Here is a 19,961-nt window from a genome sequence, read left to right as displayed (position 1 = left end):
TGGGCACAATTAACCCACTATGAAGTTTGCAATGCATCGACCACATGAATTGGTTGTTTCGTCTACCGATATCCAGACACAGTTCCCTCCTATGTCAGATCGTATCGAAGCAATGGCAGAAGCATGCAGTGAAAGTAAACAGTTCCTCCTAAGGGCAGATTCATCTGGTATCCTTTGATTAGCACAAAACTTTTCGAGAAACGAACGTTGGTATAGATTATTCAATTTATACAGTGGAATGTTGCTGCATACAAAAGCTTTACAAATATCAGCGGAAAATCGCACCGTGTTTTCACATCGGTTAAAATTAGCTGTTGCGCGTTTTTACTCTGCTCTTTGGATCTGAGATGTAAAATTGTTTTAGAATACTATTCAATTTGAAATTTTTTAACATATTTTACACTCTTCGTTGCACACTTGACTGTATACATCACCATCACTTGTATAGTCACTATTGCCTGATAATATCCACTGTTTAATTTTAAAAAACCTAGAGCTTTTATCTTTAGGCATTTTAATCTGTCAAACACTGCAATAGACAAAGAGCAAGGTAACAGATGAACACACTTGTTTAAGCAAACCTTGGTAGGCTACTGTAAGGAGAATGGAATGTCAGAAAGAAGGAAATAGCTCGTTATGAAATGGGTCATTATCCATGTACCTGCTTGTATTGCAACACTGAAAGCTCTTTCCTTGAAGAGGAGAAAGCTTCTTGTGTTGCCAAGGGTTGTACAACATATAGAATTTATTAGGTCTTTCATTTCATTCAGAAATCTTAAATAATCAATCATTCATAAGAGAAAAATATAGCTGTATATGCACTAAAGTTCAAAATATGCATTTGCATATGCGCAAATGCATTTTTAAAATATCCAGGCCCTAGTTATGAGTTTCATTGTGGTCCGTATTGACAACTAATCACTGTCGAAGGGTAGAGAAGGGTCCACCTATTCAGTACCATAAGTTTGTATGTTGTCTCATAAAACTGGGACTAATTTCAACCCCATATATATTGGGTCATCTTCAGCGCGTGGCATATCAAAGTGTTTAATTTATTATTGGTTGTACATATGTCTTCCAATTGTAGCGTGGCTGAAGATGACCCAATATATTATATATAGGGTCGAAACTAGTCCCAGTTTTGTAAGACAGTATACAAACTTATGGTATTGAATAGGAGGTGGACTCTTCTCTACCCTTTGATAGTGATTCCATTCAGAAGTTAGAAATTTATTTTGTGTTGAGTGATACAGTGAAGTGTAGTGAATATTTGTTGCATAGCCTATATTTGGATTAGGAACATAATCATGTGAAATTGATTAGCATGGTGCATATTTGTCTTGTGATAGCCTAGTTATGGATTCGGACAAAGTTGTGAAATTCATTACTAATGAACACAAAATTTAAATCCGTCAGAAAGTGAACTGGCATCCGCATCTTTAAGTGTGCAGAGGTCGCGAATGTTGAACTCGCACCTTTGAGTTTCATCTCGATCACTCTTGGTTGAAATTTTGTAGACTTCAAAATGGCGGCCAAAGTCATTCCTCCTGGTCGCATGTAACCTCCAATTAATTGTGTAAGAGTATGACCAGAAAATAATGTTTAATAACCCACTGCTCCAAATTAAGTCTTCCACTAACATTCGTTTTAGAAAGAGTAAGATCTACAATAATACTTCCAATCTTTTTATTGGCCCTGGTGCACCTGCTTCCATATGTGTTGTCTGGTGCTTATTACACCTTTCATTACACTTGTTATTTTATAAGCCTCGGCAGAAAAGTTTTTCATATTTTTCACGCCCATTAATACTTTCCTCTCATCTTTAGAAATTGTAGATATAATTTTCACTGTACCCGCGGATACACGACGTAAAATGCCGTGTTGGAAAAAATCATATCTAGTGTTTCCATATCCCTTTTGGATAGTTTTCATTTTCATTTCATTCAGTAGTACGTTTTCTCGCTTAACATGTTCTTTTTCCTTGTCCCCTGCAGAAACGTCTTAATGAGGTTTCATTGTATATCATCAGGGGCGAGAATTCTTTTAAATTACCACACAGTATTGAACTTTAAAGGACAGAACAATACAGGCTAGAGTTCTAAGCTGAAATATTTCACATAGTGATTTTTGCAGGTACAACAATGATTATTCATTGTATTTTTCCTTTGTCTGTGTTCCTATCTTGCCTTTTTTTTTTTTCAAATATTCATATGTAATCATTTATTAACTGAATTTTGTCATTCCTGATCTTGAATCAATTTACTCGTATTATTTATCCTTCCCATATCATTTCTCAGACAGTGATTATCTCTGTGACTTACCATCATATACATGACTTTGTTACCTTTAACCTATTATGCAGTTTTATCTATGAGATAAAAAAAATAGTGTTCTCTCTAGTAGTTACATGAGGTGAAATGTTCCTATGGCCATTTGTGTCCTTTATAAGTCCTTTCCTGTCATTAATTTGATCCACTAATTTTTTTATCAGGTAAGCTACAATGCAGCTGGAGTGTTGTCTCACATGGCATCTGATGGTCCAGCTGCTTGGACACTCTCTTCTCCTAAGAGAAAAGATGTACTTCGCCGGATGGTCAATGCGATTGAAAATTGGGATCTCAATACAGAGAGAAATATAAACTACAGGTTAGTTCTGCCACTGAATACATCCACATTTTAATACTTACACGACTTGAAGATCTCATAAACTCACTGATGCACATTGTGCGCAATTCTTTTAATAAAAATATCAGAAAAATAAGCCTGTATAATGTAGGAAAAGCTAGAGAAATATAAAACTTGCAGCCTGGTAGCACTAATCAACAAGCTATCTCTGCAAATGCAAATACTGGTTCATTAGTTCTACATGGTTATAATTTTATTTAAGATCTCCATGTAATCGTTGAAGCAACTCTACCAGTCCTTATTTCGTTGTTTCAATCCAATTAATCAGTCAGTCACTAATGATCTGCATTTAGGGCAGTTGCCCAGGTGGGAGATTCCCTATATGTTGTTTTCCTAGCCTTTTTTTGAATGATTTCAAGGAAATTGGAAATTTATTGAACATCTACGTTGGTAAGTTATTCCAATATCTAACTCCCCTTCCTACGAATATTTGCCCCAATTTGTCCTCTTCAATTCCAACTTTATCTTCATATTGTGATCTTTCCTACTTTTAAAGACACCGCTCAGACTTATGGGTCTACTAATGTCATTCCATGCCATCTCTCCACTGACAGCTGAGAACATACCACTTATATTATAATATTAAAATCTAATTTTTATTTGAAAATTGTCCACCTTTTCATTACAATAAATTTTTCCACCACATTAGAACCTGTACATTATTGTTGATTCTATTAATGGGAAATGTTTTGCACTTATATTTTGGGCATCATCAGTCGTATTTCTTAACTCAAAATCATAAAAATATATTCCAGATCCTGTTTATATTAATCTTCTAGTACTCTTTAAAATGCTATGTTATGATAGTTAAAATATGCTTTTTGCATTACATAAGTGTCCACATTTTACTAGATAATGATGGCCAGTGGGATTATGCATATACATTGAGTAAATACTAAACCCAATACGTATTGGAATAACACTAAAAACTATAATTTAAAATTGTTGATCAACTTTGGCAGGTTTTAGCACTCAGTCTTATTGTCCACTTGTGTATTAATTCACTTTTGAACACAAACTCTTGAAAATAAAATTTTAGTTCACATTGGAAAATTCTCTAGCAAAGTTATTATACTAGCTGAACGTCTAGTAATTATTTTTTTTCAACAAGCATACTTAAACACCAATAACATTATAAATAAACTAATAGCTGGATTTGTGGCTTATTGAAAGATGTTGGCTAGTTTAATACAGTAATTACCGGGCAAGTTGGCCGTGCGGTTTGGAGTGCGCAGCTGTGAGCTTCTATCCGGGAGATAGTGGGTTCGAACCCCACTGTCGGCAGCCCTGAAGATGGTTTTCCGTGGTTTCCCATTTTCACACCAGGCAAATGCTGGGGCTGTATCTTAATTAAAGCCACAGCCCTTCCTTCCCATTCCTAGGCCTTTTCTATCCCATCGTCGCCATAAGACCTGTCTGTGTTGGTGCGACGTAAAACAAATAGAAAAAAAATTACAGTAATTCTTAGTGTTTAACAGGACATGTCCTTGCATGTTATAAATTTCATATTAAAGCCTGTATTGTCAAAGTATCAACTTGTGAAAATTTGAATTTATAATTCCACCTTTACAATACTGTAATTGTCTTCATTAAAAAGACTACATTAGATTATACTCATGATGCATGTTTCGTCCTCTTATGGGTCATCTTCAGTCACAAATACAAAACATTAAAAATAAGGTCAGGACACATTGAAATAAGTTATTTAAAAAAATTTATATCCTGTGACGCAGCGTGATGGCGTTTTGTCAATCTTCAATGTTAAAATGGTGCGGCATAAACTTGATACGAAGCATGAAGTCCAGTTAAAACCACAGATTAAATTTTTGTTAAAAACAACGAATTGTCCAATTATAAAACAACATGAGTGGCTGTACGAATAAAATTATGTGCATATTGTACATAAAACAGTGTGGTAGTAATGCCACATTAAAATAGCTATCTTGATTAGAAGGTGGAGTTATATTGATGATGCAAGTTGAACTTGATTATGTGTTGACAATAGGGGCCTGAAAAAGAAAAAGAAAAATATGAATGAACTAAAGAATAAATTCAGTTAAAATGTGAACTAAGTGCCCATCCGGTCATTCACGTCCTTGCCCATCCTACGTTGACCACTCCACCTCAAGTGCTAAAGCTAACTGAGTGACGTCCTCGAAGGTCGTTAAGGACTGACTGGGTGGGGAGTTTGATGTAAGGGGAGAGGCATAGGGTAAAGTATTACTCATGCACCTTCGTGGAAAGAATTTATTGATTAACTCTTTCCGGTTTAACTACAAGCATAGCTCACAGCGGCCGAAATTACACTCAGGCTGCACTGCGGGCATAGCCCGTAGTAAGGTTGACACTTCTCTAAAAATCGAGAACGAGCTATGCATTCATTCTGGTGGTTACATCGTGTTTCTTCATGTATTAGTTACGAGAGTATTTAAGCAAATGGCAGTATTATATTTCTAAGTCAGAGAATTTAAGATTTTTTTCGATCAGCATGCATCAGTAGATGTCACTCAGTGAGCTCTATGACATGGCTTCTCGTGGCAAACATGTGCTTGACGAAAGTGATATTTTCGATATTTTATGATATATTATAAGTTTATGCGCAAATAAAAACATTATAGACTCATGAATTCGAAACAACTTCTTACATTTCATTAGGATTGGAGTTTGTTTTACGGCCTAGCGCATGTTCCCGCGTATTTCATATTTGCATGAATACATAAGATTGTCTACATATTAGTAAAGTTGTCTGTTTAGAAGACTGTATTTTCTCTTTCTCAGAAGTCTTTTGTGGTAAATGGAACAATAATTTTACATTTGAGTAACTTTTGACAAAATTTATCAATTAAAGTAAAATTACGTAAGAGCTCCCATTTTCATTTTAATTATTATTATTATTATTATTATTATTATTATTATTATTATTATTATTATTATTATTATTATTATTGAAAAATTATTTTTATATCATATCATTATTGTTGTTGTTTTATAATTGCAATGTACATTTTATATTAGCAAAATAGGGTGAATATAACAGTATTTCAGAAAACTGTACTTGCTTGGTTATCCGTCAGACCTTTTTTCCATTCCCAAAACATGGTATAAAATATAAACAAGTTTACAATCTCAAGTGATAGCTGACATGATACAAACAGCGTTTTTCAAAACAAGATGCTCAAACAAGCGTAAAGACAAAAGAATCGTGCAAATATCTCTTACAGGTACAAAGAAATAATGTTTTAAAAATCCTTAGAAATGCCCAGTCCTGAACGTTTGTTAGGGATATTAAGGCCCAGACTGGAATGGGTTAACTCCTCGAAAAGTATATTGATTTCCTCTGATATCTCATTAAGATTATAAATCGGGTTGCATTTTTGATCAATACTTATAAAAATGTTTTCCAAAATATTCAATAGATGTCCTTTCTTACATAAATGGAGAATTTGAAGGTCTTGTTGTATGCCCGTGAATGTATGATTGGTATCGTCCATATGAGAACTGAATGCTGATCAAAGAAAAGATGAGCGTATTTACTGGTTGTTTTAAAAGGAACTTTCATATTAAGTTTCTTGAAAACATTCTTGATTTCATATACACTGACTGACAGAGCAAATGCAACACCAAGAAGGAGTGGTCAGAACTTTATGCCAATTGCAGGGTAGACTGACGTCACTGAGGTATGCTCATGATGTGAAATGTGCCGCTGTGCTGCGCACGTAGCGAACGATAAATGGGACACGGCGTTGGCGAATGGCCCACTTCGTACCGTGATTTCTCAGCCGACAGTCATTGTAGAATGTGTTGTCGTGTGCCACAGGACACGTGTATAGCTAAGAATGCCAGGCCGCCGTCAACGGAGGCATTTCCAGCAGACAGACGACTTTACGAGGGGTATGGTAATCGGGCTGAGAAGGGCAGGTTGGTCGCTTCGTCAAATCGCAGCCGATACCCATAGGGATGTGTCCACGGTGCAGCGCCTGTGGCGAAGATGGTTGGCGCAGGGACATGTGGCACGTGCGAGGGGTCCAGGCGCAGCCCGAGTGACGTCAGCACGCAAGGATCGGCGCATCCGCCGCCAAGCGGTGGCAGCCCCGCACGCCACGTCAACCGCCATTCTTCAGCATGTGCAAGACCAGAACAATTTCCCGTCGATTGGTTGAAGGAGGCCTGCACTCCCGGCGTCCGCTCAGAAGACTACCATTGACTCCACAGCATAGACGTGCACGCCTGGCATGGTGCCGGGCTAGAGCGACTTGGATGAGGGAATGGCGGAACGTCGTGTTCTCTGATGAGTCACGCTTCTGTTCTGTCAGTGATAGTCACCGCAGACGAGTGTGGCGTCGGCGTGGAGAAAGGTCAAATCCGGCAGTAACTGTGGAGCGCCCTACCGCTAGGGTTTGGGGCGCTATTGCGTATGATTCCACGTCACCTCTAGTGCGTATTCAAGGCACGTTAAAAGCCCACCGCTATGTGCAGCATGTGCTGCGGCCGGTGGCACTCCCGTACCTTCAGGGGCTGCCCAATGCTCTGTTTCAGCGGGATAATGCCCGCCCACACACTGCTCGCATCTCCCAACAGGCTCTACGAGGTGTACAGATGCTTCCGTGGCCAGCGTACTCTCCGGATCTCTCACCAATCGAACACGTGTGGGATCTCATTGGACGGCGTTTGCAAACTCTGCCCCAGCCTCGTACGGACGACCAACTGTGGCAAATGGTTGACAGAGAATAGAGAACCATCCCTCAGGACACCATCCGCACTCTTATTGACTCTGTACCTCGACGTGTTTCTGCGTGCATCGCCGCTCGCGGTGGTCCTACATCCTACTGAGTCGATGCCGTGCGCATTGTGTAACCTGCATATCGGTTTGAAATAAACATCAATTATTCGTCCGTGCCGTCTCTGTTTTTTCCCCAACTTTCATCCCTTTCGAACCACTCCTTCTTGGTGTTGCATTTGCTCTGTCAGTCAGTGTATTTTACTGTGACTATAGGTGAAAAGGGCGTAACTATCTTCTTTCTTTTTGGTATCCTTGGTTAATGTGGAAAATGATCTCTTCTCAATTTTGCTAATAATTTTATCCACAAATTGCCTGTTGAACCCGTTGCTTTTTGCTATAAAATAAATAGTATCCAACTCATATTTACGATCTACTTCTGACATGGTTATATTATAAGCTCTGTAAATCATACTGTAGAAGGAGGCCCTCTTATGTGCTGCCAGGTGTACAGAATTTTGTCTAATTACGTTCGCCGTTTGAGTGGGTTTCCTGACTATTTTAAACCTAAATTTATTAGAGTCATTTCATTAATAATTTTAATGTCAAGAAAATTTAACGCTTTATTATTTTTACTTTCGACAGAAAATTTAATCTGTGATTCCATGTTGTTTATTTGTTCTAATACCTCCTTTCCATTAGTAATGCTATGATCAAGAACGGTAGGGGTAGACCAAGGTATGAATATGACAAACAGATTAGAGCAGATGTAGGATGCAATAGTTACGTAGAAATGAAAAGGTTAGCACAGGATAGGGTGGCATGGAAAGCTGCATCAAACCAGTCTATGGACTGATGACTCAAACACACATGATCATTTATTGTAAACGTATCATCTACGTATCTGAATCAGCTTATTACAATGTTGTTGATTTTATTATTTTCAAGAAAATCCATATAAATTTCCGCCATAATTCCCGAAGCTGGGGCCCCCGTAGGAAGACCTTCCTGTTTATATATTTGGCTGTTGAAGGTAAAGTAATTATTAGCGGTGACGAACTCCAAAATATTAATAATATCAGCTATATCTTGCGTACTCAAATTACTGTATTTAAGTAGATTATTATTTACAAGATTTATCGTTTTGGATACTGGAATATTCAAAAACATATTTTTTATGTCAAATGAATAAATCTTATGGTTCGATTGCATGTTTAAATCTTTAATACGATCACAAAATTCTTTGGAATTCTTAATAGACCTGTTACCCTCAAATCTGTAATGTGTTTTTAAAAAATTGTGTATAAATCTAGACGTCTTATATATAGGGCTATTTTTGAAATTAATGATGGGTCTTATAGTATATCATCGCTGCCAGGACAAAACCTCCTATGTGAAATATTTTAGCGTAGAGCTTTAGCCGGTAAGGTTCTGTCATCTAAGGTGCAATATTGTGTGAATATCGTCAAGGCATTCTCGCTCTTCATAATGTTTGTGCTGCAGGTCAGTATATCTCCAAAAATATTATCACATAGGAGGTTTTGTCCCGGCAACGACGATATTCTCTTATGCATCTTAGGTAGTGCCCTAGTCGTCAGAATACACGGGTTCATATTAATAAGTTTTTGGGACTCCCTTTCATTAAGGATGAAACAAGATCGTTTAAGAAGTTGCTATAAGTTTCTCTGGGTAATATTCATCAGGTCTTTTTTCATAATTTTGAATCTCTGCGAAAAAGGTTTTGGTTTTCTGTATGTATGATTCTTTATTCATAATGACCATCGCATTCCCTTTGTCCGCCTTAGTCACAATCTAACCATTCTTCTTAATTTTCTGTTTCAATGAAGCTGTTGTTTGGTTATGATGTGTAGAAACTCTGTCTTTGTTATGATTTATTAAATTCAAAAATTTTCTCTTTACCCGTTCTGTGTATCACGAGTATAATCTGATGTAGTCTTTTTAATAAAGACAATTACAGTATTGTAAAGGTGGAATTACAAATTCAAATTTTCACAAGGGCATGTCCTGTCAATTTTTATAGAAATCCTATGTCACTATTTCTTGATCCTATTACTATGTTGTCAAATCCGATGTCACCTCTGAAATTTTAACTTAGCAGGCGTATTATTTGGATGTTGTCGAGTTGTTAAGTTGCTTGTTGTTGTTTACCTGTTGGGGTAGCGTGCCACTTGTTAACGAATAGGGGACTTCTCAATTTGTTATGTTAAAGATGGAATTCCGTAGCTTTGATTCTCTCATTGGCTGAACGGTCAGCGTACTGGCCTTCGGTTCAGAGGGTCCCAGGTTCGATTCCCGGCCGGGTCGGGGATTTTAACCTTAATTGGTTAATTCCATTGGCACGGGAGCTGGGTGTATGTGTTGTCTTCATCATCATGCCATCCTCATCATGACGCGCAGGTCGCCTACGGGAGTCAAATAGAAAGACCTGCACCTGGCAAGCCGAACCCGTCCTGGGATATCCCGGCACTAAAAGCCATACGGCATATATATATATATATATTTGAAGAATGAAGTTGATTGAGTGTCTGGAATGAGAAGAAATGTATTTCTTAATATTGAAGTGTGAATATTAATTTAATGGGGAATTGCGCTCGATCTCTTTCTCTTGAGGCTGGCTTGTCTTGGTGACACTACCGGATCAACTGGCTGTAGCTGAACTTGTGTGCCTACTGTTGTATCTGTGTGCGGCCTGCGGAAGGGGGTGGGTAGGGGAGGGGTGGGTGGACAATGTATTGTTTGGTCTTGGAGGAGTTTTTACTGAGGGTGGAACTTTTATGAGAGGAGATTTATTGATGTTTTTAAATTTACTCTCTTTTATTTTTAATATTTGTAATAATTGTGGGATTAGCTATTATAGAGGGTTTTTGGTGTCTATTTCATCATTTAAATTGAGATTTTCATTGAAGTGTTGGTCTAAAAAAACTGTAGATATTTGCATACTCATTCATTAGTTTGCCCTTTCTTAAATTCTTGAGAATTGGTAAATCTTGTTCTATTGTTGTGTAACTGTGTCCGATTTCCCTCGTGTATGCTCATGGCTGAAAATTTATTATGTTTATTTGCATTAAAATATTCCAAATATCTTGTTGAAAAACTACATCCTGTCTGTCCGATGTATGAGGCAAAATATTGAGAACACGTAAGATTATAAATCCCTGAACCTGAATATTGATCATTAATGAAATTGACAACGTTATAGTTTAGAAACATACTCTGGTTGGAATGTGTTTTAAAAGCGATTTTGACATCTTGTTTTTTAAATAGGCTTGAAACCTGATAAATGTTAGACTTTTTTGTTTACCTGGAATAAGATTTGACATTAGTTTATTCTTGACTTTTCTGATTATACGGTTAACTATTTCTATATTGAATCCGTTAAACTCAGCTATGCTCTTTATATAATTTATTTCTTTATTGCGATCCTTGGGTGTGAGGGGAATTTTGAAAGCTCTATAAATTAAGCTATAATATGCTGCTTGTTTGTGGGAATTGGGATGTAACGGATTGTTTTTAATTGTAATTGGGGAAAAAGTTGGCTTTCTATAGATTTGGTACTCGAATCCGTTATTCTTACGCATCATATGCCCTCAGTCTGTGTGGAATTAGTTGGCACGCAATCTAGTGATCAGAAATTGTATAATACCGTCTCTCCTACCCTGCCGGTCAATATTCTGGTGGTGAAAATTTTTTCCGCCAACGAAACTCGAACTGACTAACCGTGGAATCGGGCTATTAGAAACAAGATGCCTTAATGATCATGCCCACTAGGTAGGTTTATGGGATTAGCAATAAGCATGCGTGTAGTGAAATTAAGAGTGTTGGAATTAATAATCCTAATGTGCCACCAAAGACATATTTAATGGCGATGAGATAGGTCCTTTTCTATCTTTGTATTTAATGTCTGACCACACAGTGGCATTCATAGGTACGATTTGTTGTCATGGCTGGAACCACAACAAAGAACTTGACAGTGTTGTTGCACTCAAATTTTAATGGAACAAGAAAGCTGTCTCCTTTAATTGTAGGAAAATTTTCAAAACCACAGTGTTTTAAAGACATTGTGATGCTTCCTATGAAATACATGAGTGATAACAGGTAAATCTGTTAAAGAAACTGTTTAAAATAGTTTATGCTCAACGATGCCGAAATATAAATATTATATGCCAGAAAACTGAATGTTAATGAGGCTCATTATAGTTCAAGTTTCATTATGATACAGGTTCTCCACCAATCAGAGTTCAGATTTTCATTATGATACAACTGTTTGACCATTTAGGTAAGGATGGCAAAATCAAAGATGTCGGACACACACATTAACATCAATGCACCTTCTGCTTCCAATATTCCACAACCACACGGCATATTCCTGCAAATTCACTTCACCAACTGTACGATGAACAGTTTGTATTTAAAATAAGGCTAGGTTATGATGACCTCCTATCGAACCTTCGAAAACATATGACATTGTCAAGACCGGGCGAGTTGGCTGTGCAGTTAGGGGCGCACGGCTGTGAGCTTACATCCGGCAGATAGTGGGTTCAAATCCCTCTGTCGGCAGCCCTGAAGATGGTTTTCCGTGGTTTCCCATTTTCACACCAGGCAAATGCTGGGCTGTACCTTAATTAAAGCCATGGCCACTTCCTTTCAACTCCTAGGCCTTTCCTATCCCATCGTCGCCATAAGTCCTATCTGTGTTGGTGCAACTCGCGTCTTAATTATTGCAATTATAGGCTTGTTGCATAATGTACTATTATGTTGAATCCACCTTGTCAATACACTTTTAATGATTGAAAATGATTTATTCTATCATACATATTTCAGGAACAATACAGTCACTGATGTCTGCTGCTCTCCCACCATGTGATATTGAAAATGTTGTATTACACAGTATACACTCTAATTTGTCTTTCAAATTACGTTTGCAAACATATCATACAGAAAGTCATGTTGGAAGTTCATCACAAATGAATGCTTTCTTTTTGGCATGTTAATGAAAACTTAAAGCTGTTACACTCACAGACATAATCAACAATGCACCAAATGGCCAAACCAGAAAAAATATCTCCACGCACTTCCTTCGAATGTCAGAACTGCCACACTCCTTGGTGTGAACCTTAAAACTCATTTATTTCATAATAATCAAGAAAGCATTGACTTGGTATCATTTTAATACAAACTACTCTCATTATAAACAAGTAATCAATGTTTAAAACCAGAGACTTTTTTTGTCCCAAGGAAGGTTTTTCAGGACACTGGAACAAAGTATCCAAAATTGGGATGTCTGGTAATCCAGGGAATAGATCATATTTGAAAGAAATTCACTTTTAACCATAATTTGGCTTGTACCCTGTAGCTGTTAGCTTGCATTTGGTAGATGATGTGTTTGAATCTCACTACTGGCAGTCCTGAAGATGGTTTTCCATTGTTTCCTATTTTAACACTAGGCTGTTCCTTAATTAAGCCTTGGACGCTTCCGTCCCAACCCTGGCCCTTTCCTATCCCATCATCGCCAAAAATCCTGTCTTGAATTGGTGTTACATTAAACTAACAGGAAAAGAAAAAAGAAATCCATTTATTGTATTTTTAAGTGTAATTGTCTGTAAATCACATCGCATTGAATTCAGCTTTACTTTCTTACTACATTTACATTTTAAGTTTTCTTATTTGCTCTTTCGTTAAAAAGAAATCTTGACTCCTGACCACAGTCCTCTCTGATCTCCTCACTGTAATGGTTTAATGCTATGATTAAGAGCTAAAATACTGTAGTTTCTTCTTCTTTTAATAAACTATTTTCTTTTTCAGATCATTTGAGCCAATACTTTACCTAGCAAGAGTGTACCATACCCCTGAATGTCAACATTGGGCGGTGTGGGCTTTGGCCAACCTTACAAAAGTATACCGTAAGTGTTCCATGAAAAATGTATTTGATAAATATAAATTGTCATCATCCTGTAGGATACTAGAATTAAATACTATAAAACCCATTTTTCTTTCTGTTAGAAATATTACTCAGTATATTTCAGAATAGTTATATAATTATTCAATACCTAGTTACAGTTCATCGAACATTTTTCTGTAAGCTATAAACAAATTTTTAAAAAGGACTTGTATTGAATATTTTCTTAACATTTTATACCATAGAATTCATTAAAGTTGGATATATTGTATACATCTGTTCTTGTTTGGAGAAAGCAGAATGAGCCACAACTTGGCCAAAATATGAAAGTTGAAAAATATATTCGCTCAAGGAATACTCTGGAATAATTTTACCATGTTGATACATTTACCCATTCAAGACATTTGCTATAAAAAGAAATGTTGCAGAATTTTATAAGTTTTATGCAACTTCATGTTATCAACAAATAATACAATAAGATGTCATTAATCCTTTCACGGCCCATACTTAAAGACATTATGCTATATAGGCTTTTGGGCTTATGCCATGTCAAGAAAATAAGGTTAAGTTCTTAACGTTTCGCAAGGAAGTGTGCTCTGCGTCCTCAGAAGAATTCTCGACTGTCCACAAGAAATTCTTCTTAAACAATGACACTTTAAATTTGGAACGTTATAATAAAAGTGGAAATGGTACGTTCATTTGCCACCAGATGGCCCCCAGGGCGTGGCAATGCTAGCGTTCGAAGCGGAAGCTGACCGAACTATCACAATCGGTCTAAGCAGTTCATACATCGTGTTTGCGTAACACATGACATTGGCAGGTGTATGGCATAGACACAAGCCTGGAATGAAACATCTGGCGACGAGGAACGTTCGAATTTTGAAAACACCGAGATGAAATAACAATAGTGAAGGGACCGGGAAGGGAACTACCTACGTAAATTCTTAATGGCTGGCAACCAGGTATTACTTAATTGATAGCCGGTTTCCCTGTTGAAATTGTTAGGATTTCTACGTATTTCTACGGCTTTCTGTATAATCCTGGACCTGTAGTGTCTAGTGTGGGTAAGAGCTCGAGCATCATGGAACATGACGACATGACCCGACGATAGAGCGTTCTTGAATATTATATTTTCTTAAGGGAGAGAGAAAGAGAGTGAGTGTTTTTTTAAAATAGCAAGTTGATTTTCTTTGTAATTTTGTCCTCGTCTGTCTTGACTGTATAAGGTGGATATGTATATTTTGTTCTAAACTAGTTTTCTGTCTTTCAGCTGCCAAATATTGTTCGCTGGTGGAGGCTGAAGGTGGTATTGCTCTTCTGTTGGAGATTATAGAAAGCGACAAGCCTTACGCTCGCATTAAGGAATTAGCCACCTTTGTCATAGCCCACTGTCAAAAGAACAGATATGTTGGATAAGCTAAGACCTGTAAATTATCCTGTAAAATATAAAGATTTGATGTGAAATATAACATAGGTATATTAATGCTTCACTTTGCAGCTGTGTATGTTTTTGTTGATACATTTTTTATGCTGTAACATGCATACTTTTTCTTCTCTCTGGATGTTGTTTTCTGAAAGTGTGGTCATGGAGGTTGGAAGTCACTTTCTGATATGTCAGAATTTCATGACCTTCACTCTTATCCCCATATATATCCCTCCATTCTGTTAGGTTCAGTTATAGTCTTAACGGGGATGTAGATGGTGTGCTGAGACTGTTCCTTGAAGCAGGATATTCTAAATGGGAGGAGCTATAGTGTTAAACAGTATTTTGGTTACATATGCTTCTTTCAACTGAAAAATTTGAGACATTTGTTTCAGTTTGAATTCTAAACAACATTAATTACCGTACTCTACAAGTGATTCCTAAACATATTTTAGCACTTCAATAGTGTTTTGAATCAGTTGACAATACATGAAGACAAAAGGTTCTTTTTGTAAACTGAAAAGAAAATGCTTATGATAATTTAGTGATTTATGTTAATAAATGTGAAAAGAACAATATATTACTCACTTCCTCATTCCACCATAGTGTCTCCTTTTCTTTCACTCTTATAGATGTCCTGCTGCAAGCACTCTCTGCTGCACTAACAAATGCCTTTTAAAATTGGCCCACTCCTCTTCTACATTTTCCACTTCAGTAACTGGAATTTGTTGCTTCAATCCCTCCTGAAAATTTTCCTGTACATTTTTGTCTTTCAATTTCTATACTTTTATTTTGCTTCCTGATATCTCTTTTAGTTTTTCCATTTTTCCCAACCGTAATTTTGCCACCGCAACTCTATGGTCCCCATCAAATGCTTCTGCTGATAAAGCTGTCACATCCATCAACTTCTGCGATTTGTCCTTTTCACCAAAAAGTACTCAATTACTGATTTTGTTCTTATATCACCCCACCCATATCTCAATTTTCCTGCTGTTTTTCTTTCAAAACCATGTATTCCCCACTATAAGTCCATTCCTTTCACAGAAGTCCACTAGTTCCTGTCCTTCACAATTCTTTTTCCCATATCCATATGGTCCAATGACTTCTTCCTTTGCTTTGTCTCTTGTTTCTGACCTGTGCATTCAGATCTCCCATAATAACCACTTCCACACCTGAAATTTCTCTTTCTACTTTCTCCAAGAATCCTTTAATATTTTCTTCCCTGTTTCCCTTGTGTGGTGCATACACTTGTATGAAGTCAATCACTTCATTCTTCATCTTTAGTCTAATCTTCATTATTCTGTCACTCACACATTCTACCACTTTAATATACTCCTCCAATTGCTTCGAAATGATTAGTCCCACTCTGTTTATTGCCTCTTGGCCACCACTCCAGTATAATGTGTACCCTTTTCTCAATTTCTTCGTTCTGTTACCTTTCCATTTCACTTCACTCAGCCCCATCATTTCCACCTTCTCCTTCTCCATGAAATCTACTACTACTTCCACTTTTTCTGACAGGGTCATAAGATTTACTATTCCTATATTAATGTTGGTTACTGGTCGTCCATTTCTCACAATTCCCCCAGTATCCTGAGAACTGTACGTCGCTTTAAGCAGAGGATGTCCCAACCTTTTCCGAGGTTGATTTCCTAGTATCATACCATATATAGGTTATTATTATGATGGGGTCGCCACTCCCAAAGGCATTTTATACCTACTGCCAGGTGTTATTCTAGTCCGCTCCTCTGGAGTACAGACGCTATAAGTTTCCCTCTTCCACCACCGATGCCGTACCGATGTCCACCTTCTCCGCCACTGATGCTGTTGGGGTCTTCACCCATACCCTGGATGTGGGCTCTACATATTTGTGACCCCTGGAGAGAGGGTGTCCCAGTATTTTAAAGCCCCCAGGATATGGGCATCCTGTTGGTCCGCAAGTTGTATTACGTATTTCAACCAGCCCTACTGAATTGTAGGGTCCCCCTATCCGCCACCCAGGGTTTCGCCCTCTAGGGGTTAACAGGCTCCCCCGAGGGAAGTAACGGAATAAAGAAAGTAAATAAACTGTGCAGTTTTGTTACTGTGTAGTACAATTTTATTTACAAAGTATGTTCAAAATACTCATCCTCTTGTTCCACATTAAGCACCATACACCTCATAATGCTTTCTTGCATCCTCAACAGCATGAAGAATGTGACACTTTCACTTGCTGCTGTAATCCTTCTTACATGATCACCTCTGATATCAGGTATTTGGATAAATTATATCATACGAGTAGCCCTGCAAAAGGAAATCAATTTTTCTTATTTTCACATACACTAACAGTATATCCACCTACTCATCGCTCCTCTTATGCCCCTGCTCCATAACAAACAATATGCAACCATCAATGGATACCCCTCCCCACATGCACAATGCTTTAACCCCCATCTAGTGAGTCATAGAAATACTTATTTACTCCTAATAAGAATCTGCAACATTCTTTATTAGTTAAAAGTAAACCATCCCACTGTATAGGTAAAGCAGAGGTTGCTGACACATCAAGAGTTTGGACTGAAAATCTACTTGTCTGAAGGCTCTGTTATGTTAGACCACCCAACTTACTGTATAAGTAGCATACCTGCCAATTGGTCTCAGAAGTTTAAACAGTAATCATAATAAGCTCACAGCTTCATGTTAGTTTATGTATTCATAGCTTTCTAAATGTACAAGTTCACTTTTTGGTATCTAACACTGACACACTACTTTGTAGATACCACTCGCTAAATTTAACTAATTTATAGGACGATGGTCTAGCCTATAAGTATAAAGCAAGAGAATTGATGATATTAAATGCCCAATTCCTGAATCAGATTCAAGTTATATGAGCAGATAGAATGCAGCTATAACTAAATTTGATTTTAAAATATGATATTGAATACAAGCAAGCTGCTTATATATATAATAAACTGATTCTTCTCACCATAGAGACTGCAAAATGTGCTATATATGATTCACAAATGTGCGTAACTGTAAAAATGTAGGATGTCTACAAAACATAGTTTTTAAGCTTGTTTTTGTAATTTTATGGTATTTTAAAATAGTTTTATAGGATTTTTAATAATTTTATAGATGCATATTTAGAACACTTAAGATCAGAAAAATTGTATCTTGCTTGCTGCAAAACTTCATTAGTTTCCAAAGTAAGGTAAAGTTGTTTTTTTTCGTTATTTAAAGGTGTGAAAGACATTTTACATTCAGATGCCTTGGTATTTTGACGGTCTGAAAGTTGATATCTATTTGCATGCTTTCTTAAGGTATTTTCTATGTAAATAAAACAAAGGACTGAACGTTCAAGGAGAGAAAGTTGGAGATGTTAGTGCACTGGTTAAAATCAAAATAGGGCTGATGACCTATATGTTAGGCCCCTTTAAATAAGCAAATTTAAAATAGAGTTTGTTCTAAAGCAATAAGTTTATATCAGCTAAAATTGTTATAGAAAGTCTGATCCTCTGCTTGGCTCATACACTTGTATTACTCAAGAATCTTTATATATCAAAAATAGTATGACAGAAATCATGGGGAGATCTCGCATGGAATAGGAAGATGCAGCCAGGGGTAGTGGCAATATTGATAGAACCCAGTATTTAATGAACTAACAAGTACAATTGAATTACATTCCTTCAGTGCAGTCACCTGCATTGCCAAATGTTGGGAAGCCGTTGGGGACCGTTGACAAGGCGTTCTCTGTTGGTGATGGCGACGGAGCATCCTACTCCGCAGAGTACAGATGCCACGTCAGGAAACTGGTGGCCTCGGAGGGGTTCCTTCAATTTCAGAAACAGGTCGAAGTCACAAGAACTCATTTCTGGTGAGTGTGGAGGGTGTTACAAGACCTCCCATTGCCTAACTCAACATTGTTTGCAACATGACAACATGCCGTTGTCATGCAACACAATAGGGTGATCGTCTTGCAATAAACGTAGATGTTTGCGCCGCATAGCCGGACGCAGATGTCGCTCCAGAAATTGGTAATAGTAGTCACTGTTCACAGTTTGTCCCTCAGGCACAGCATGTGTAAGAATAACACCTTCGTAGTTGTATTCCAATAATTGAAATTAAGAGGGTTCCTCCTATTCAATACAAAGACATTTATTAACGTGAATGAATCACATATCGTTCACATGAGGTACTAGTTTCAGCACTAAACTTGTGCCGCCATCAGCCAACAAGTCAAATCGGGCAAACACAATATAACTTTAAAACAACTTTAAAACACACCATAACACCTGCACAGATGAATATGAAATAAAATACGGTATATGATGATGATATTGCATGTCAGTTTAAAATCTATTTAAGCTCATAACGCTTTCTTCTTCTGGACTCCAGCTCCGTCCGCCGATCACTCAGGCTGCTCGAGGTTCCAAAACCCATATTGAAGTGGGAATTCTTTGGATCTAACCAAGTTCATCATCTGCATGTTTATTTTTCAGAACCAAAGTACAGAACACACATAGTGTTAACTTCATATGACATTAAACTCTGCAGCATAATTTTAATAGATTAAAAAACTAAAGACATACAAGCTAGACAAACCGCCATGGGTATACAACAATGGAGTCATCGTCATTTAAATGGATTTTAAACTGAAATGCAATATCATCATATACCGTATTTTATTTCATATTCATTTGTGCAGGTGTTATGGTGTGTTTTAAAGTTGTTTTAAAGTTATATTGTGTTTGCCCGTTTTGACTTGTTGGCTGATGATGGCACAAGTTTAGTGCCGAAACTAGTACCTCATGTAAACGACATGCGATTCATTCACGTTAATAAATGTCTTTGTATTGAATAGGAGGAACCCTCTTAATTTCAATTATTGTAATCCCACTTCAATACGGATCATGAAATTTCTAAATATCAACAATTCGTAGTTGTATGCCACAATCAGCATAAGTGTCATCCGACTGGGTTCCTGTCGAAATTTTTGTGGACGTGGCAAACCTGGGTGATGCCTTTCACTCGATTGATGCTTTAATTCAGGCACATAGGCTCGTGCCCACGTCTCATCAATGGCGACATGCGCTGCAGAAATGAGTCTCCTTTTTTGCGGTATCTGTCCAGGTGGTCTGTACATTGGTGAGTTGATATGGAATCCAGCGTGATGCAATTTTCCTTATGTTAAGATATTTCATCAGTATGTGCCACACTGTTTGATGACCGAGACCAACCTG

The 19,961-nt window shown here is 37.3% G+C and overlaps 1 protein-coding gene across 2 annotated transcripts in view; it reads left to right on the top strand.

Moving 5' to 3' along the window:
- LOC136879160 (protein zer-1 homolog) overlaps positions 1-16,666 on the top strand; it is an 80,854-nt gene extending 64,188 nt beyond the window's left edge. For both annotated transcript variants that reach the window (XM_067152919.2, XM_067152918.2), the window contains exons 10-12: positions 2,492-2,646; positions 13,226-13,323; positions 14,590-16,666. In XM_067152919.2, coding sequence (XP_067009020.1) covers positions 2,492-2,646; positions 13,226-13,323; positions 14,590-14,735 — 399 coding nt within the window. In that variant the 3' untranslated portion in view covers positions 14,736-16,666. The remainder of the gene's footprint in view (positions 1-2,491; positions 2,647-13,225; positions 13,324-14,589) is intronic.
- Positions 16,667-19,961: the final 3,295 nt, after the last annotated feature.

The sequence above is a fragment of the Anabrus simplex genome, chromosome 8, assembly GCF_040414725.1.
Source record: "Anabrus simplex isolate iqAnaSimp1 chromosome 8, ASM4041472v1, whole genome shotgun sequence".
Lineage (NCBI taxonomy): Eukaryota > Metazoa > Arthropoda > Insecta > Orthoptera > Tettigoniidae > Anabrus > Anabrus simplex.
Note: the sequence above shows the minus strand (reverse complement) of the source record. Positions and strands in the feature narration are given on the sequence as shown.